At 49.2% G+C, this 18,735-nt stretch overlaps 9 protein-coding genes across 9 annotated transcripts; 4 read left to right on the top strand and 5 right to left on the bottom strand.

The window, feature by feature from the left end:
• Positions 1-241: 241 nt before the first annotated feature.
• On the top strand, positions 242-1,831 carry cox10 (protoheme IX farnesyltransferase; the record flags this gene model as incomplete). The annotated part of the gene is made up of 1 exon (XM_056885952.1): positions 242-1,831. One exon carries the CDS (start codon positions 242-244, stop codon positions 1,829-1,831), a length of 1,590 nt encoding a protein of 529 aa, XP_056741400.1.
• Positions 1,832-2,150: 319 nt separating this feature from the next.
• On the bottom strand, positions 2,151-3,228 carry N7443_005895 (Histone h1.3; the record flags this gene model as incomplete). The annotated part of the gene is made up of 2 exons (XM_056885951.1): positions 2,151-2,265; positions 2,318-3,228. The coding sequence occupies 2 exons, from the start codon at positions 3,226-3,228 to the stop codon at positions 2,151-2,153; spliced, it is 1,026 nt and encodes a 341-aa protein (XP_056741399.1).
• A 540-nt stretch (positions 3,229-3,768) lies between these two features.
• On the top strand, positions 3,769-5,400 carry N7443_005894 (DNA mismatch repair protein Msh6; the record flags this gene model as incomplete). The annotated part of the gene is made up of 4 exons (XM_056885950.1): positions 3,769-3,790; positions 3,864-4,157; positions 4,226-4,625; positions 4,722-5,400. The coding sequence occupies 4 exons, from the start codon at positions 3,769-3,771 to the stop codon at positions 5,398-5,400; spliced, it is 1,395 nt and encodes a 464-aa protein (XP_056741398.1).
• A 715-nt stretch (positions 5,401-6,115) lies between these two features.
• N7443_005893 (Tyrosine--tRNA ligase) lies at positions 6,116-9,870 on the bottom strand (the record flags this gene model as incomplete). Its single annotated transcript, XM_056885949.1, has 3 exons — positions 6,116-7,661; positions 7,717-8,631; positions 8,684-9,870. The coding sequence occupies 3 exons, from the start codon at positions 9,868-9,870 to the stop codon at positions 6,116-6,118; spliced, it is 3,648 nt and encodes a 1,215-aa protein (XP_056741397.1).
• Positions 9,871-10,157: 287 nt separating this feature from the next.
• Positions 10,158-11,816, top strand: N7443_005892 (uncharacterized protein; the record flags this gene model as incomplete). The annotated part of the gene is made up of 1 exon (XM_056885948.1): positions 10,158-11,816. The coding sequence occupies one exon, from the start codon at positions 10,158-10,160 to the stop codon at positions 11,814-11,816; it is 1,659 nt and encodes a 552-aa protein (XP_056741396.1).
• A 243-nt stretch (positions 11,817-12,059) lies between these two features.
• Positions 12,060-13,787, bottom strand: N7443_005891 (alpha/beta hydrolase; the record flags this gene model as incomplete). The annotated part of the gene is made up of 1 exon (XM_056885947.1): positions 12,060-13,787. One exon carries the CDS (start codon positions 13,785-13,787, stop codon positions 12,060-12,062), a length of 1,728 nt encoding a protein of 575 aa, XP_056741395.1.
• Positions 13,788-14,476: 689 nt separating this feature from the next.
• Positions 14,477-15,376, bottom strand: N7443_005890 (uncharacterized protein; the record flags this gene model as incomplete). Its single annotated transcript, XM_056885946.1, has 3 exons — positions 14,477-14,898; positions 14,954-15,112; positions 15,166-15,376. The coding sequence occupies 3 exons, from the start codon at positions 15,374-15,376 to the stop codon at positions 14,477-14,479; spliced, it is 792 nt and encodes a 263-aa protein (XP_056741394.1).
• A 200-nt stretch (positions 15,377-15,576) lies between these two features.
• On the top strand, positions 15,577-16,770 carry N7443_005889 (glutaminyl-peptide cyclotransferase family protein; the record flags this gene model as incomplete). Its single annotated transcript, XM_056885945.1, has 1 exon — positions 15,577-16,770. The coding sequence occupies one exon, from the start codon at positions 15,577-15,579 to the stop codon at positions 16,768-16,770; it is 1,194 nt and encodes a 397-aa protein (XP_056741393.1).
• A 255-nt stretch (positions 16,771-17,025) lies between these two features.
• Positions 17,026-18,078, bottom strand: N7443_005888 (YeeE/YedE family protein; the record flags this gene model as incomplete). The annotated part of the gene is made up of 2 exons (XM_056885944.1): positions 17,026-17,730; positions 17,791-18,078. 2 exons carry the CDS (start codon positions 18,076-18,078, stop codon positions 17,026-17,028), a joined length of 993 nt encoding a protein of 330 aa, XP_056741392.1.
• Positions 18,079-18,735: the final 657 nt, after the last annotated feature.

Here is an 18,735-nt window from a genome sequence, read left to right as displayed (position 1 = left end):
TTGATTCTCACCCTTCTTCTGGTTGTTTTATGAGACCTCTTTCGATTCATACTTTATATTTATTATTCTTTAAACTATCTTCAAAGATTTAATATAGGACGAATCCGAGTTTTAATATACTGTTGTCAAAAGTACATTATAACGTCGTCTGTAAAGTGCGGGTTTGGTCCGTGCCGCGCCGCCGGGGAAAGTTCCCTTCTTCCACTTTTCAAGCTTGTCAGAGAGTGTCGACCCACGCGCCATGATCCCTCTCCGGTCCGCCATATTGAGGCCTGGGCCGTCGCGAGAGGTGCTCCTGGGCTCGAATTGTCTGGTGCGATCGCGAGTCCAACCTCCATCATCAATACGAGGGTTCATCTCTTCCACCAATCGTCGAACCGGCATCGCGGCCAACCAACCCTCCTCGGTCTTCCTCAAGACATACTTTTCTCCCAATCGAGTCGTCGATGCTACTGGTCTGAAGGGAGGCTTCCTCTCGTCCTATGCATCCGCGAATTCCGACAACATATCCAATGCCTCCTCTCAGTCCGCGAGCGAAACCTCCGCAGACCCAGCCAGCACAACCGAACGAGCATCGCCTGGATCAATTGCAGCAGGAGCGGCGCAAAATGAATTGCCACATCGTCGGAGGAGGCGTTTGAAGGAGACTATCTCGGATAATGCTACACCAGAGGCGGTCATGCCACCCGATGCTTCAGCGCAATTGTCGGCTTTCTCATCTGCGCAGCCTGCTACTTCCCTCCGCCGCAAGTTCGCCGCGTACTTCGCATTGACGAAACCGCGTCTATCCTTCCTAGTTCTCCTTACGACAACATCTGCGTACGGAATGTACCCATTCTCATCTCTGCTTACCCTCGACCCAGCCATGACCCCACTCCCAACCCTCTCGACTTCGACATTGACCTTCATTTACTTGACCATGGGGACATTCTTGTCATGCTGCAGTGCAAACACGCTGAACATGATGCTCGAACCGAAATACGACGCATTGATGACTCGGACCCGGAACCGTCCTATTGTCCGCGGGCTGGTCTCGCGTCGCGGGGCTCTGTTCTTCGCCATTGGTACTGCGGCTGTTGGTCTGGGCCTCTTGTACGTCGGTACTAACCCAACAACCACCGCTCTCTCCGCCGCAAACATCCTCCTCTACGCCTTTGTGTATACCCCGCTTAAGCGGATCTCCGTGATCAATACCTGGGTTGGTGCAGTGGTTGGAGGTATCCCACCTTTGATGGGCTGGATCGCCGCTGCAGGACAAACGGCGACAACTGGACATGACACATGGCGCGATATGCTGTTCAGTGAAGGCAGCATTGGTGGATGGCTGCTGGGTGGCATTCTATTTGCCTGGCAATTCCCACACTTCAACGCCCTCTCGCATCTCATTCGCGACGATTATAAGCAAGCCGGTTACCGCATGCTTTGCTGGGTGAACCCGGCCCGGAATGCCCGCGTTGCTCTTCGCTACTCGTTGCTCATGTTCCCCATCTCGATCGGTCTCTGGTGGTTCGACGTCGTTGGCCATGGCTTCCTTGTTGGAAGCACCTTCGCCAATGGCTGGCTTGTTCGCGAAGCATACCGTTTCTGGCAACACCAGGGTGCCCAAGGAAGCGCCCGCGGCCTCTTCTGGGCCAGTATCTGGCAGCTGCCTATTCTGCTTGTTGGTGGCCTTGTCACCAAGAAGGGCCTGTGGGACGGTGTGTGGAGAAATGCCTTCGGCCAGCCAGAGGAGGATGAAGAAGAGTACTTGTATTATGAAGACGAGGAAGAAGGTGTGGAAGGTACCACGGAGACTAGCAAGCCGAAGTCTAGTTCTCTCTCGACCGCATAAGAGGCCCGGGACGGCCCGGTGCGTCGTTATGTTCTCCCCTTCAGTTCCTTTTTTGGATTTCTTTACTCAATATCATACAGCGGTTGGGAGTGGCGTTGTTTGCTTATTTATTTATTTCTTGTATAACAATGTTCATACGGAGCGATCTACAGATCACCTCAAGATAGCTTTTTCTATATGTAAATCAAAACTTTCGAATAGAAGGAAGAATCGGGAATTGTATCATTTGAAGAGACTATTCAGTTCAAGTTTATAGAAGACTATGTAGATAGGTAGCGAAACAAAACTTGGGGACAAGGAGGAAATCATGGCACGACCCCTACAGGAACTTAAGAGTGGCATCGACATCAAACGAGCTGAACTCCTTCATAGTCTCATCCCACAGTCTACCCATGACCTCCTTACCCTCTGGCGAGTACATGAAGGAAGGATACCTGTAGATCTGAGTCAGCAACAACCCGCTAAACATAAAGGTGGAAAACTCACGGAAAAATATCCCAATTCATCAAAACACACCCATGAGACTCTTTGCCCTTCGCAACAACAGCATCAAGATACGTAGAGACACCGACTTGAACACTTCGCGCAGACGCAGCCTTCAAAAGACCCAACGCCATCTTTCCAACCCCATTCAAATCCCGTTGGAGTTCAGTGCCTTTGATAAAGCCCGGCTCAACCAGATTCATCACGACATCATCCGCAGAAACCAAATCCGAAAGCTTCCAGAAAAACATTTGACAAAGGAATTTCGAAGTCGGATAGATATCGTAGGCATCAAAGAGCTTCTCATTATCGAATGCCGGGAGAAGCGGGATCTCCTTCTTGTTAGCAAACTTAGCTATCATGGATAGCATTGACGTGATAATAGTCAAGCGCCCTGGAACGCCATCCGGAGACATTCTCTTCAATACCGGGAGCAGTAGGATGCTGAGAAGCATAGTCGAGAGGTAGTTAACCTGCACGCAATCCTCGTGGCCAGTCTCAGGTGCGGTTTTGAAACCCACAGGGGCGACTCCTGCATTCAAAATTGCGATGTCAAGACGATGTAATTCCTTCTCGACTCGAGCAACAAATTCCTTCACGGATTCGTAAGAACTCATGTCAAGATGCCAGACCTTGATGGTGGCATTGGGATATTTCTTGCGCAGCTTGTTTGCTGCGCCTTCGCCCTTTTCGGCGGAGCGGACAGCTAGGATTAACTCGGAGACCTTGTGTGAAAGAAATTGTCTGGCGCATTCATAGCCCAGACCAGTGTTGGATCCTGTTATGATGGCGACTTGGTTCGAGAGATCTGTATCTGAGGGGAGATACTTGGGTTTGGAGCAGAATTGATTTCTGATGAATTGGGTTGGGAAGAAGGGGACTGCTGAGGGTGGGAGGTCTTTTGAGGATGGCATCTTGGTCTTGTTTCAAGGAAGGTTGGGTTTATTGTTTCGCGAATAGTTCTGAGACATGATACTTGGGAGTATAGAAGAGAGTTAGCAGGTGGAAGGGTTAGCTCTGTATTTATAGACCAGCTTCGGTGTAGCGACGTGCTTCTGAGACGGATTTATGGAGGAAATACCACTTAGCTCCGTTGGACCTGAATGAAGACATTCCGAATATTGAAAGCGATTGACTTGAACCAACGGATACACTCCTTCGAGCTGAGCATTCATATGTGGGTCTACCAGCGGTTGGCCCAATCATGGATTCAAATATGACGCTATACCGTAATAGGAAGTCAATATCATGCATTAGCGCGTCTAAATGCGGTAAGACCAGACCCACCAACGGCCATGTGCCCATTTCACCTCTGCCAGCGCCACTCGTTGCCCTTGACTCTCCATCGTCATACTAATTATTTTCGCCCACGCTAGCCTCTCATGGAATATGATCACTTCAAAGTCAGATAAAATTTGATCCGGGTCAGCGCCGAAGTCTCTTAACTGCGAAAAATGTCGGGTCATCAAGGTCCTGGTAAGCTCATGCTCAGGCTTCATTGGAGCATACCTTACTTGCTCCCCCTCCGGAAAATTCTAACAATGCGCAGCGGTACCAATGCCGTTTATATTCACCGACTGCAAGGGCAAAAGCCAACCGGAAAAGCGAAAGCTTATCAGGCAGCATGTTATGCTAGGCAAGAACCGTGGAAAGACACGGAAAGGCACTGGAAAATCGAACACCTCAAGTGTCACCGAAACATACAAGGATGTCCAAGATGGGTCTTCTGCGCTCATTGTCAAATTGCAATATTCGAGGATCCCGGACAGAGTCGGCAATGAGCTTTCATTCACGCAATTCGCTGCTCCAGTGGAACCGCCCCTCATGCAAGAACTTTTGAAGTGTGAGGCTGCCTATGCTTCCGATATGATATATTTCTGATGAAAATTGCTGATTGATCATCAATTCTAGTCTCTCTCATGGCAAAGAGATTGTTATACCCACTGGAAAGCTGTATCGAGTTCCACAAGAAGAACGAGATCGACACATTATGGTTTGATCTCTTGACCCTCGACGCGGCATATTTGCATGCCGTACTCTTTCTATGCCAAACATACTCAAGCTTAATATCTGAACATGAATCACCAATTGCAACGCAAAGAGCCTTGACGCACCACTCAATCACGCTCCATTTACTCCGCGAGAGACTATCAAAGGAGTCACAAGTTGACTTGATTTCCGATGCTACAGTCCTCATCGTCTTAAATCTAGCCAGACATTCACATCTTGTGCACGAAGATGCATCTGCGAGCCACCACATGGGTGGGCTACGCAAAATCGTCAATTTGAGAGGTGGCTTAAATGCCTTCAGGTATAACCCAAAGTTTATTATGGAGTTACTGAAGTAAAAACCTCTCCCCAAAGCTTGGATTTCATCTGATGTTGTTATTGACATTCTATCACGCAGATGTGATCTGATGATAGCCGTTGATAACGGCAAAAAGCCTATATTTTTCCAAGACCCCGTTTTCGAGCCTTTGTTTCCACACGATCTGGTTCTCCCTGGTGCGGACCAGAGTGACTTCAATTTGGGGTCTTCTAGCAATTCAGCCGAATCACAAATAAATGATGATCTATCTGGAGCCTACTCAGCCATGAGAAGATTCTGTTTAGCAATCAACATCGCTTCCAAACATAACCGCCAGCTCCCGAAAGAGATTCTACTGAACACCATGGCTTCAGTCATGTATCGTCTTCTGGGTATGAGTTTCAAACCAACTACTATTGATGAAATATTTCGTCTCGGCCTTCTCGCCTTCTCGTCTCACATCTTCCTCCGTCTTCGAGATGTGAAACCTTCTCATACGCGGTTCCCTGATGCGTATAGGAAATCTCTTCTACAATTTAATACCTCGGAGGGCTCATCGTCTATCCTTCCTTGGTTGATCATGATTGGCGGCCTATCAGTCTTCGGCCCAGCTGACGGTCCTTGGCTTATACCCTGTTTACAAGCCAACATTGAATCATGGGGACTGGAGACTTGGAATGACCTTCGGGCTTACTTGAAACAATTTCTCTGGATTGATTTCTTGCATGACAAGCCGGGAGAAGCTATGTATCGCCTAGCCATAGCAGAAAAGAAGTGATCACGATATTAATGAATGAATATCAACACAAACGCAACATCCTCAAGGAGTGTTCTCGGGGGTTGCCTTGTTTCATGCGCCGCATTGGCGAGCCGCACTGTTGCGGGAATGTTCATTCAGACAGCCCATCAGGATGCAAAGCTCATTTTGGATCGTGCGTTGAGGTACTAGAATAGGAAATTAAGTTTTTGAAACAGTAGGACTTTGTTCGAATCAGTACGTTTCTGTCATGTTCTTCCGGTTTGTCGAAACATAATGAAGAGTTCGGCTGTGAGGTTCTGTAGGGATAGGATCGCAGCTGCTGTTGACATGTGAGTACAAGAACAAACAGGCAAAAGAGATGAAGGGAATATGCGGTGATCAAGGAAGATCCAAGCTAATGGAAGTTGCCGTCGGCTTTGCTTGGATGAATCGAGGGTCCGTAGCGCATGCGAGTGAATGGTGATTCCCAAGGTTGCAAGAAAGAGAAAAATAGAATATAATCAAAGAGGTTTTACTGACAGAAAAACCACAAAGATAAGGTCTGTGAATTGCGGAATACTAGAGACAGACAGAAGGTTCGGAGGAGTTTACGCAAGTGAGAGTGCAGGCGCCTTGAATAATCGATTCCTGACAAATACTTGAAAGAATCAGATGTTATCATCACGACCCTTCTGGTTAAGTTAATCTTTATACTAGTGAATAGCTATGATTCCCAAGAATTACTTCTCGGATCCTATTTACGCTTCTTACCGCCCATCAGCATACCTCGCCAGTTCCATCCACCTGAACTGTACTTAGCTAAAGCATACAACCCATTCCATGCCTCAAAGTTTGGCTGCGTCTCCAGTGTAAATCCATAATCCTGTATTTCATTATCATCCCAGTCCCCAGGTTGCTCAATATAGTCCCCTTTCAAATTTCCATCCAACTCGCATGTTCTTTTCGCGCCGGCATCGCGCAGGATTTTTATAACTTCTGGAAAGGACCGATATGCCTCAGCGGCACGTGCTGGCGGACCTTGATGTTCATCATAGACGAGATTTTGCTCGAGTGCTCTTGTCCTAGTAGCGCCGGCTTTGTAAGAAGCAAGTCCTTTCATGTGTGCTCGTCGACTGAGTTCGGCGGAGTGGAGGGCTTGATCTAAGGGTGTCCAGGGTGGAGACTTCGTCCTGTCGGGGCTATTGATGTAGCTGGCGAGGCCAAAGGAGAGGAGAAGAGTCAAGGTTCGGTGCTTTCCACGGTCCGCGGCAGCTGAAATGGTAATGCTGCTGTCGGGGTTGGAGAGGTAGTGCTTTCTATACGCCGTTTGAACGTTAGAATTGAGACGGAGAAGGAAGTAAAGGATCAAGTCATGGCTTTCTTGATCGGCAAGGATGACGTTGTTGGAAATCGAGTAGAAGATATCTCGTCCTCGATCATTGAGAACGAGAGGATCAGCACCTCTATCGAGCAGGAAGCGACTTCGTCGTGCGGGATCCAGGTTGGTCTCTAGAGCGATAGATAACGGGGTAGCTCCACGACGGGTCTTTGCGTTGATGTCGGCCGGAGGAACATGACTGAAAAGAATCTCACATGCGACCTCAAATTCGCCTTCCGGGTGATAAGTGGTGGTCAGCAAGTGGAGTGGAGTATCCTCTTCGAAACGGTTGGGGATATCTAGATTTGGCATGGCCTCGACTATCTTCCTCAGAGTAGGTATGTATGATCGGGGATAGTTCAGACGGGGTCCAACGATTGAAACCCATGAATGTAGAGCTGTATCTCCCCCTGATAGGATTGATCCCTTCAGATCAGCCCCAGCCGCCAGCAACGCACAAATCGTACCTCCATCCCACACTCCAAGATCTGCCGCCGCTGCAATGGGTGTTAGATAGGGATAAACTTTGTCTTTAGCGTTGATTTCTACCCCGGCGTCTATCAAAACTTTGACCAATTCCGTCATTTGAGCCAAGTGATTCTCCCAAGTTCCATGGCGGACCCAGTAGTGCCAGGCATGAGGAAGATACCCATGTTTTTCAGGGAAATATTTAGTAATCGCATGTAGGGTGTTTCGCCCCACCGAGTCAAGCAAAGTGACATCCGCGCCGTGGGATATCAGAGACTTGGCAAGTTCCAGCTCTCCAGAGTATGCTGCCAAAGCAAGAGGAGTTGATGATGAATCTGAGCCATAGTATGCTGTGTTGACGTTACTTCCAAGAGAAATGAGAGTGTCGATTGCCCTCATGTTGCGGAAGAAACATGCCCAGTGCAGAGGCGTTCCGTGAGGAAGCTCAAATGGGCTAAATAAGTTGTTAGCTTGGCGGCTTGCCTCTGAGGGGAATAGGAAGAAAATACTAATGAAGAATTTGGATCTTCTCTGGGAACCCACCGCTGTTTTCCTTTACCACTGGCTCCATCATTGCATTGACATCTGCTCCACTTTCAATCATCCGCTCGGTGATCCGATGAATTGAACCTTCCGGTATCATAAAAAGCCAATGTAGAGGTCCGATCTTTTGCCGAGTTCTGCAAGACGCACTTGCACCGTGATCAAGAAGAAGCCAGATGACGTCTGTATGCCCAGCCTGGAATGCTTTGTATAGCGGCGTCTCAGCATTCTCATTTTCCGTGTCAACTTCAATCTGAGTAGCATCCAGCAATTCCTGTACCGCAGCAACCGCTCCAAAAGCAGCGGCAGCATGCAGCAAGGTGTTCCCTTTGCGATCGACAACAACCCCGTTCTTCATCTTCCACTCCAATACCTTATCACTTTTGATTGCTTCCTTGACATCACTCTTGGTCAAGAAAGGATCCGAGCAAAACCCACCATTTTCTCGAAATCGGCCCTTTGCATCCTCCACGTCCTTCGCTAGCTTACCTGGTTTTGCAAAGAAGTATCCTTCAGAAACTGCCTGCAGCATCCAATCATCCAATAAATCCTGAGCAAATTCCGGAGTTTGACCATGCGCCTCCATAACCTGCGCATAAACAGCTCTAGCAGGTGAATATCCAGACTTCGCCGCGTCAGTCAGATACGTCAGCATGCGATCAAGATATGTCGGTTTTTGGCCGGTAACTGTTTGGGCTATGCCAAATAGCACATCGCCGCCAAATGGAGGAGCATTTCCTCCTTGACTGAGCGTGTGCTGCTGTTCAAGCTCTGTGCGGATGCTTGCGTCGAGTCGGTACCAGAACAACGGGCCTTTGTTATATATTGGATCAATTATTCCAACATGGGTACTTGCCGAGGTTGATTGAACCGAGGCGAGCCTTGTTCTCTAAATCAGTATTCTTGAAACAAGTAAAGACATGTTCAACCTACCAAGATCCGTATGCTGGCGTGCCAGTTTTAAGTAAAATTGGACTTGGAAGTGGTCGTTTTGTGGGATCATCGGCCAAAAGACTTAGAACTGCCTTGTTTAATTGCATGCGAGCGTCCGATGTTATGTCTTTCTGGTTGTTGAGCAATTCGGAAATTTGCCCTGGAACCTTGTCAGGATTCCCATCCAGAGCCGGGGGCTCACCACCACCGGTAAAAATTGACAATAGCACCAATCCAAAGCTGTACGCATCGAATCGAAACATTAACTCAGGCGAAAATCTACCAAACCTGGAGACATCTCCATTAACCACCTCAGGTGCCAACCAAGCTGGTGTTCCTCGGTAATCGCTCAGCGTGAAATTCCCCTCGGGTGCCTCCAAATCAACGCAAACACCAAAGTCACTCAGCTTGGCCTGAAATGGTACAACGTCACCCCCACCGGTAAACACGAGCACATTGTCCGGTTTGATGTCTCCGTGCACGATCTTGAGATTATGCAGCGCCTCAAGCCCATTTGCTATGCCTAGCGCAAGCTGATACTTCACCCCTGCCTCCCTCTCCTCGGAACTCAGGAAGTCTCCCAAGGGCATGAGCGCCGCTTCCATAAATAACACGGGCACCGCTAGATCAGCAAAGGGGAAATCAAACCCCCACGCTAGGAGACTGGTGATGTTCGGATGCCCACGAATGACGGGGTTACAGAGTGACAATATTTCTAGCTCTAGAGTCTTGAGCTGAAGACGGTATTCTGTACTTGCTGCGAAACGCTGCTCTGCTCTACTCGAGAGTGGAACATTGACGCGCTTGATGACTTCGCCTTCAAATATTGGGTCCTTGAAGACGGTGAATTGGGCACCGGAACCGATCTTCGTGGTTCGGGCGGAGAGATTCGCAGCTTTGAGAAGGCGGGGGCCGTGTATACCTGTTTGAGAGAGAATTGTGGTGAATTGAGATAGGGTGCTGAGGACCGAGGCTGATCCGTTGCGGGTGGCTGTTATGGCCGACTCTAGAGGGTCGACCCATGATGAGTCGTAGTTGGAGGAGAGATTAAGACTTTCTAGGTCAAGCTCTTCAATGTCCGTGGAGTTTGACCAGGCCTGGAGAGAAGGAGAGAGGTCGTTTCCCTCTATCGAGTAATAATTGTCATCCTCGAGAGAGTTGAGAATATCATCGTAGGAGTCCGTCATCTGTTCACTCAATATAAACATCTAGCAAACACGCATTCCGGAAGTCGGGGAAATAGGAATGGAGATTAAAGATATGTATCTCACGCGGGGTATCTTGGAAAAACAGCCCCCAACATCTAATAAGAATCAGCCAATGGACGCGGCAGTTCAGGTGTTTTTGTGGTTAGCCTCATGTCATCCCACTTGGCGCTTACTTTAGCGCTGGCTGCTGATCCTAAGCACCTCTCAGTGTCATATCTTGATTTCGAAGCACTTAGCACCCTATTTTACTCCCATGAAAAGACAAAATGGACGTCTATGGGACAGCTGTGACGGCAATAACGCAAATATACCAAGTCACGGTGTTTATCCAGGGTGTTATTTCCGATATCAAGGCATTTGACGAGGACCGAGCCGAGATACGGCTCAAATTAAATGTCCAGCTATCGACTCTTCTCTTCTTCAGACGCACTTTCTTCCATCCAGATCATGGATTGATGGTCCCGGGGAAGGTAGACCCTTTCATCGCCGACACGGTGGAAGGGCTGCTGGTCCAGATGCGAAAGACCCTGGCTGAGTATGAGATTGTGGCAGCCAAATACGGACTAATGGTTGATGAATACAACATCGAGCCTGACCAGTCCAAGGCGCAAGAGACACTACTAGAGCGGGCCAAGAGCAAAGCTAGATCACTCAAACTCAAGGGCTATGACTGGTCGCTCTTCGACAAGAAGAAGCTGAATCGCATCCTAGACTCGTATACTGAGTGGTCTGAAAGTCTGCGCAATCTCATGCAGCATATCTCGCAGGAGACGCTGGCAAAGATGGCTGAAAGTGATCATCGAGGATTCAAAAGCAGTGGTCTTGAACCGGTGATGAAGCGCCGAGAGTTGGCTGAGGCCAAGGCGCCGGCGAGTTACCGCAGTTTGACTGGTGCCATCACGGAAACAGGAAAATTGACAGGGGGATTTCAACTGGGGAAGTGGCCTTCGGGATCTGAAGCATCAGAAGTGATAGTCGAGTACCACGAGTACGAAAGCCTGCTCAAGCGCGATGATCTGGAAGCGGACGAGATAGAAGAGCTCAAAGATCCCATACGCAATTTGGCATGGCTACTTCAAAATACAAATTTCTCCGGCAAGTCATCCGACACCCTCGATCAACCGAAAATATATGCGTTAGAATGTCTTGGTTTCATCGATCAACCTACCGAAGAACGGAGTGTATTCCTTTACAGGCTTCCTCCATCCGAATCAGGCATTACTACATCCCTCACAACCTTGCACGCCTTCATAAATGCAGTCGATAGTGCAAAGAAACGACCACTGAAAAGACCATCTCTCAACGACCGCTTTAGCATGGCTTATACTCTTGCTTTAAGTCTGTGCAATGTTCATGCCTCGGCGTGGGTTCACAAGAACATCTGGAGCAGAGGGATTCTCCTCTTTCTCGAGACATCCTCAAGGGTCAGTACTTCAGGGCTCTATGAGCATCGCATCTCGATACCTACTCCTGGCAACAGGATTGTCTCATACCTGAGTGACTGGGGCTACGCCCGGTCCGTCCAACAAGGCACAGACATGCGCTCCGACTTTGAGGTCGAGCCTAATCTCTACCGCCACCCCGCTCGGCAAGGCCGCCCTACACAGCAATTCAGCTGTCTCCATGATATCTACGCGTTGGGCGTTGTACTTCTTGAGATCGGCCTCTGGGCAACGCTGTCACGACTGATGGATGCCAAGATCATGGAAGCGGAAAGTAGCGGGCGACTGCCGAGACCGAAGAAGGTGGTCGAGGATTTGGTGATGCTGGCCGCTCAGGGTTTGCCAAAAGAGATGGGAATGGGCTATACGAAGGCAGTGCTTGCCTGTTTGAAGGGGGAGTTCCGGGGGACAGAAGGTTCTTCTCTGGCTATGGACTTTCAGGACAAGGTGGTTGACGTTCTGAAGGGTGGTATTGGGTTATAGATAATGGAGAATAAAGTGGTGAGGCTGTTTCTGATCCATCTAGTATGAAGCCTGTGCTAGTGCTCTGAACAACTAACCCTAGTAGGCCAACAAAGCTTTCCTCTGTCTACTCCAACAGGTGTTTCTCTCTTTTACAGCCTCACTTGTTCATATAGCGTCAACACAAAGCTGGTAGTGCCCGTTTGATCATGAGTCCGCCTTACTGGGACAAATACTTGTCTGTGCCCCAAAGCCATAATCGTACTACTTTCCTAATGCAAAATCCCAGTCTCTCGCTAGCAGCACCTGCGCTAGGTGGATTCTGGCCTCCTCCGCATCCTCAAAGTGTTTATAAGCTGGCAATTGCCTGCTCTTGTTTAGCCTGTGGAAGTAGCTAGAGTCTACCTCGCACTGCGTGTATGTGTCGGGCAATTTGCCTCCATACAAAAACTCTCGCACATATTTTGCAACGCACACCGATGGCAGTGCAACGGAGCAGTGCCCGTAACCCTTGACTTCGATGACCTGCGAGCCCTCAAATGCCTCGTTCGCTGACCATGCAGCTATGAGGGGGCACACTGGGTCGTAAGTCGTCGAGAGAATCAGCATCGGATGTGTCGTCTTCACGCCTTTTCGTGGCACATAAGAATGTGTCTTTGGTATATTCCAATGTTGCCGCATGTAGTATATTTTGCTCTGCACAGGGCTGAACAAACTGTGATTGAACAAGGGTGTGATATTTTCCAGAAATGTCTGTCTGTCCTGAGGCCAATGCTCCGGGCCACTAATGCCGTCATTCAGAGTGATAAACTCGTTTGCTTCATGGCGCCAGTCACGAATTTCTTTATTTGCATATTCTAAAAATGCATTTGTCGCATTTCCTTTGATGAGTTTGTACATGTTATCCGCCAGGGTAGACCAAATCGAAGGTTTATACAGGGCTTCGAGAAACCCATTGTACCAGACCTTTTCGTAGTCAAGCAAGCCGTAAACGGAGTTGTTGATGTATACACCAATCGGCTGTTGTTGAAGCATGTGTATGTACGATAGCACCGTGTTACGCAACTTCTCTTTGGATGTTGCCAGCGAGGCCAAGGTGCAAGTGTCTGCTCCGGCATTGATGCACTCTTCAAAAAAGCCATCGAGTACTGTGTCCGTGTCGATCAGCGACTGTGCCTCAAAAAGACCTTCGTACCATTCGAATTGATTCACGACTCCATCAATAATAACACGCTTCGACCGCTCGGGAAATAGGCCAGCATATGTCTGACCCAGCAGGCTGCCATAACTGAATCCCCAGTAGATCATATCTTCCTGACCCAGAGCATCAAGAATACTGTTCATGTCGGCGGCTGTCTGGGGGGTATTGAGATACATGGCATGCTCGCCCATCGTGTCAGAACATGCCCTGAAAAAGTTCTGCGCCCACGCATAGACCTCGGGGCTATCACCCAATACATCTAGAGATCGAACATGGGCTAATTTTTGTCGCGTTCTGTCATCTGGATAGCAAGAGGCCGTTGGAGTCGAGCTATTGACACCGCGAGGGTCAAACGAGAGCAGGTGGTAACCTTCGCCAACCACGGCCTTCAGCTGCTTACCGCGATTGTAGAGGAATTGGAAGCCGCTAGCTCCAGGGCCACCTGGGTTTAGGAGGAGGTTTTGAGTCGCGTTGCTGCCTCGCATGCGAACAAGTGGGATAGTAAAGGTCCTATTTCCCGAATTTTGCAGATCAAATTGGTCCATAGGAACATGAATACTGCTGCATTCCAGGGGACTGGCCTCGAAGTCCCCGCAGGGCTCCCAGTTGATGCGCTCTCTGTTGAATTTGAGAAAACTTGTTTCGTTCGTCGACGGTAAGATGCTCCACCAGCCACGGAAAAGAATGTACAAGAACGATAAGATAGATGGAATGATGATCCAGAGTTTGGAACGTGAATTCGTTCTTTGCTGATTCCAGGCCAGCCCTCCAATCATATGCTTTTCATCCATGATGTGGTTGCCTGTGGAGTTAGTTAACCCAAAGGAGCACCTATGTAGATGCAGCTCCCTCAAAAAGTTTAGTCGTCTTATCTGAAATGAAGAAGGAAGAATGATTTGACATATGCTACAACTAGCGACGTACCTTATGTCATATGATAGCAGGGTGTCATTACCCCGCTGCGTTAGGTGACTAGGGTTCGCTAAAGCCGCCTTCTGCCTGGGTAGGCTGAGGAAAACATCACCAATGCAATTTTGTTTTTACGACGTAGCCTCGGTGCCGCATTGCGCAGAGATATCTGCATATATCTCAGATTATGATGCTGGGAAGGATGGACATCACATTTCGTGAGGCAGTGGAGGCAGGATTGTATAGGGTTTCCATGTAGGATATACAGGAGAGCATATAAAGATGTGCAGCTACCTAAGTAGAGCTTTGAAGGTCCGCAAGCATATATACCGTGCTTTATCTCATTGATTCATCTAGCTAGACAGATTATATGAGACTTTAAGCAAGTCGCAAAGGTTAACGAATTTGACGATAATTAAGATAAGGAGACTGTCGCGATATTTTAGAGGTAAAGAGAAGTTGTTCATGTTCATTCAAGATGGTAGTATTGGTACAGAAGTTTAAATGTCGCCAGGTATCATGAAAAGGAGATATGACAAAATATTGCGTATAGGCCTAAAGCTAGTCGGGACTAACTGTAACTCTTGCTGGGAGAATTGCGCTGGATTTTTTGAAATATAGCAGGCCACAACTGAGGGTAAAAGGCGGTCGACTGTTTTCCGGGTCGACTCTTACCCTCCGTAAGGTACTGTGTAGGGGTCTTGCCTGCCCACCAGGGTCGCGGAGTAGGTCTCAAATTTCGAAATGTGACGGGTCGTGTTGAGTCCTTTTCTGCAAGGAGGTCGCCCAGGCGGACTGCCGTTTGTCGCGGAATGGTATTAAAGCGCATTGTGGTGAGATATAATGTGGCGGTCGGTGGCAGATCCTTGGCGTAGTGGATTGCGTTCTCGCGAGATTTCCTGGCAAATGCAGGCAGGGCCAAGTGAATGAAGTTCACATAGGGTGCTGCTATGTAGGCGACGACGACCATTGGGACGGCACCGCCAAGAACAACTGCGAGTAAACTAGCATTAACTCTGATATCGAAAGGTCGTAATCAAATTCTTACCTAATGGTGTAAGCCACTTCTTTTCTTCGTCTGCGTAACAAGCCGGTGCCGCGATCACGCATGCACCACCAAAGAGGAAGATGGTGGTAAGTCGCAGCATACCCAAAAACACTGCTCGGCCAGTGCCTCCATAGTAGACCATTATGCGCTCCGGAGGTCCTGTTACATTCGAATTAGCATCTTCATCCGTGTGAGATGAGAGCCCGCCATACCCTTCCTAACGGTTGTCTTGGCTGGTGTGCTCGGAGGTGCTGGCCGCGCAGAGGCGGCCAAATCTTTGGATTGAGGCGTTCCGGGTTCATGGCGCTGAGAAGGACGAGGGGCTTGGGATTTGAAGCGAGTCCATAATTGATTGCGCAGGCTTCTTTGCGCAGATCTTGGAATCGCAGCGCGCAATTGGGGGTGCAGGAGGATGTGTCGCATGGTTGCAAATGTGAAGAAGCTAAGGTTCCACACGCGGAAAGCGGTGCCGCATGATCGACGACCGCCTTGCGCTCCCGCTTTGTTTGTTCCTTAACCATCTGCACATTCCCTTTTAATCGCGAGTTCCTGGCTGGTCTGGGGCTTGTTGTCTTTATTCACTTCTTCAAAGTCATGATAAACTAGTGAAACGCTGTGTCGCCATGTCTTCGGCATATCGTGGCCTTCGGGGCTGCTTATCGATGCTCTGCCTCGGCCTCTTACTCCTTCTTCCAGCCCAAGCCTACGAGAAGCTCTCCGACGATACTTTGAGAGCACTACCCCGACCGAGTCAGGACTTTGATATTCACAATGGCGCAATTTTATCCCCGATTCTTCAAACCCGCGTGCCCGGCACCACCGGTCATGCCGCAGTCTTGCAACACTTCGTCGACTTCTTCCAGACGACTTTGCCGAAGTGGGAAATCGAGTTCCAAAATTCTACAGCCAAAACACCGGTTTCAAATGGAAAGGAAGTGCCCTTTATAAACTTCATCGCCACGCGCGATCCCCCGGATGCTCGAGTGGGGGATGTCGAGCGCCTGACCCTGGTTGCGCATTATGACAGTAAGCTGGAACCCGAGGGATTTATTGGAGCTATCGACAGTGCGGCGCCATGCGCGATGATCATGCATGCTATGCGCAGCATCGATTCTGCCCTCGACAAGAAATGGGCGGATATGAAGGCTCAGGGGGTTGACCCCTCGCTCGAGGAACAGCGTGGCATCCAAGTCTTCTTTCTAGATGGAGAGGAAGCATTCAAAGACTGGAGCGCCTCAGACTCTCTTTACGGAGCGCGCGCTATGGCCGAAACTTGGGATCACCAAATGTACCCGGCGATGTCAACGTTCAAGACCCCGCTCTCGGCCATTTCCTTGTTCGTTCTTTTAGATCTGCTGGGCTCGAGAAGTCCCTATATCCAGTCTTATTATCCCACTACCCATTGGGCTTACCAAGGGCTGGGAACTTTAGAACAACGTCTTCGGTCAATGAAAGTATTGAAGGCCGGCTCCGGGGAACCGTGGTTTATTGATTCCTCCAAAGACTCCCACCAAATTAAGCCCTTTGGCGGCATTCAGGATGACCATCTGCCTTTCCTGGCACGAGGTGTTGAGATTCTCCATCTAATAGACTTCACGCCTTTCAAGGGCTTCCCTCCCGTGTGGCACACGAGCGAGGATGACGGACAGCATCTGGACATGGACACTACCGAAGACTGGAGTGTACTCGTCGCTGCCTTTGCCGCAGAGTGGATGGAGCTGGAAGGATATTTTGATTTGCCGGAACCAGACTACAACCCACGGGATGAGGAGCTTGAGGCGGAAGCCATCCGTTTGAACAAGAAGACCGAGCTGTAAGCCCTCTCCGTTCCCTTGTTTTATGCATTGATCAGTCGTCGGTTCTATCCTTACCTGGCCCTTGTTTATACCCAATCGCATTGCCATAAGCATTATTCATGGACCCAACTTGTGTACGCGCCATAGAATCATGCTAATTATTATGTGATAGTTCATGAATCGAGATATTATGTACACTGTTAATGAGAGCTACAAAAAAGATAATTTACAATTACGAAGCACCGGTTTCCACCTGGCTTTTTTGTACAAGATCTGCTAGAACAGATTGCCTAGGATATATCCACTCATTGTTGCCAGCCCCCATGTCGGCTGAAGTACCGAGCGCAAGACTGCCGGGCCGGGGCAGACTCCCCTCAATCCCCACGCAACCCCGAACGCCACAGCCCCAGCCACAAAGCGCCAGTCAATGTCGGCGACTGTGGCACTGGGAAGTCTCCACCGTTCGGCCAGCGTCGGTTTTGTTGGTTTCTTCTCGGTTTCCGCAACATGGCCTGGACTCTGCACTAGGTATGCCGACAATGATGGCCCGATGCCGAAGAGAATGATCAGTGCCAGGGACGGGTCAAAGCGAGACGCGTCTGTCAGGAAAGCAAAGAACCTCAACACTTTAGCTGAGTCCGCCATGCCGGAGATCAAGAGGCCAAGTCCAAACTCCAGTCCTGCAAGGTAGGAGAAGATGATACGGGATGCCTCGGACCGTTGAATCATCTTCGGAACAACAACAAAGTTCGTTAGGCTAGAAAGCAACACTGTAACAGCCATGAAGACCAGCTCAGTTGATGATGGGTAGGTTGGTGTATAGCAAGGGGTTGATCCGCATGAAGGGATGTTGGATCCTCCGTATGCGAAGTTTGCGGTGATTAGGGCAGAGGTGAAGAAGACGGCTGTTGCGATCAATGAACGTGGCGAGAGACGTGATAACCCGCAGAGCATGTGTCCCGAGGTACAGCCGCGACTGTTCTAGTGTTTCAAAATGCTGGTCAGCTTGAGATTATTCACCCCTGTCATTGAGGTTCATACCTTGGTTCCCCAGCCCAGTAAGATTCCAACACCCAACGTTGTCATCGCAGAAGCGAATGAATTTGGAGGAGCAGGGTAACTTGGTATCAAAGATGGCGCCAGCAGATACACTGGAAGCACACTGGACATCAATCCAGCGACAATTGGTACATTGTCACGACTCGGGCTAAACACGGATCCCGATACCAAGGATGAGATACCGAAGACCGCACCATTGTGAAAGAGCAGGCCCGAAGACCCCTCAAACAAGAGCAGTGCACCGAGCGAGGTATGAATTGGCGTGAACATGTCGCAGTAGAGAACTTTCACTAGGAGTGGATGATTTTCCTCGAAGATTAGACTTTGTCGGAAATCTGGATTGATGTCATAGATGCCGAACGGGCACAAATGTGATAGACGAAGACGTTGACCAAGGACTATTCGTCAGGGTCGGAGTAGAGGGACAGTAAGACAAGGTTGACGAAACATGAGATTGTCTGTGGCACAGACGCATCCTCACGGTGTGAAGGGATCAAACCTTGAAGCTCGGGGACCACACGGTGGTCCCCGAACAAATTGCCCGCGGCGTCCCCGATGTGGATCGTCAAGGAGAGAATCATTAATGGGAGCTGTTAAACTGGTTGGGATGCAAATCGATCTGTTCTGGAAGATGAGGCTTGTTTCTGTCTAGTTACACGAATCCCTGCAGGTCCGGTCTAGAATGTCGGGGCATGTACAGCCTCATCAAGCTGACATTACGAACGTTGTTTTCGGGCTTATTTAGAGTCAAAGGAATACCTCGGCAACTGAGTTAACATGGGTCTAGGATGACGCGTGAAATGTTGGGTCTTAGAGAACAAGAGCATAAGGTGATCGGGCCTAGATGCAGTAACTGAAGTATAGGGTTTGACACTAGCCATGGCGCTCGGGGAGTATCCCAATTGGAAGACTCCGTCATGAATCCAT

Source organism: Penicillium atrosanguineum, assembly GCF_028827265.1.
Source record: "Penicillium atrosanguineum strain IBT 20685 chromosome Unknown utg000004l_segment0_segment0, whole genome shotgun sequence".
In the NCBI taxonomy this organism is placed as follows: domain Eukaryota; kingdom Fungi; phylum Ascomycota; class Eurotiomycetes; order Eurotiales; family Aspergillaceae; genus Penicillium; species Penicillium atrosanguineum.
Note: the sequence above shows the minus strand (reverse complement) of the source record. Positions and strands in the feature narration are given on the sequence as shown.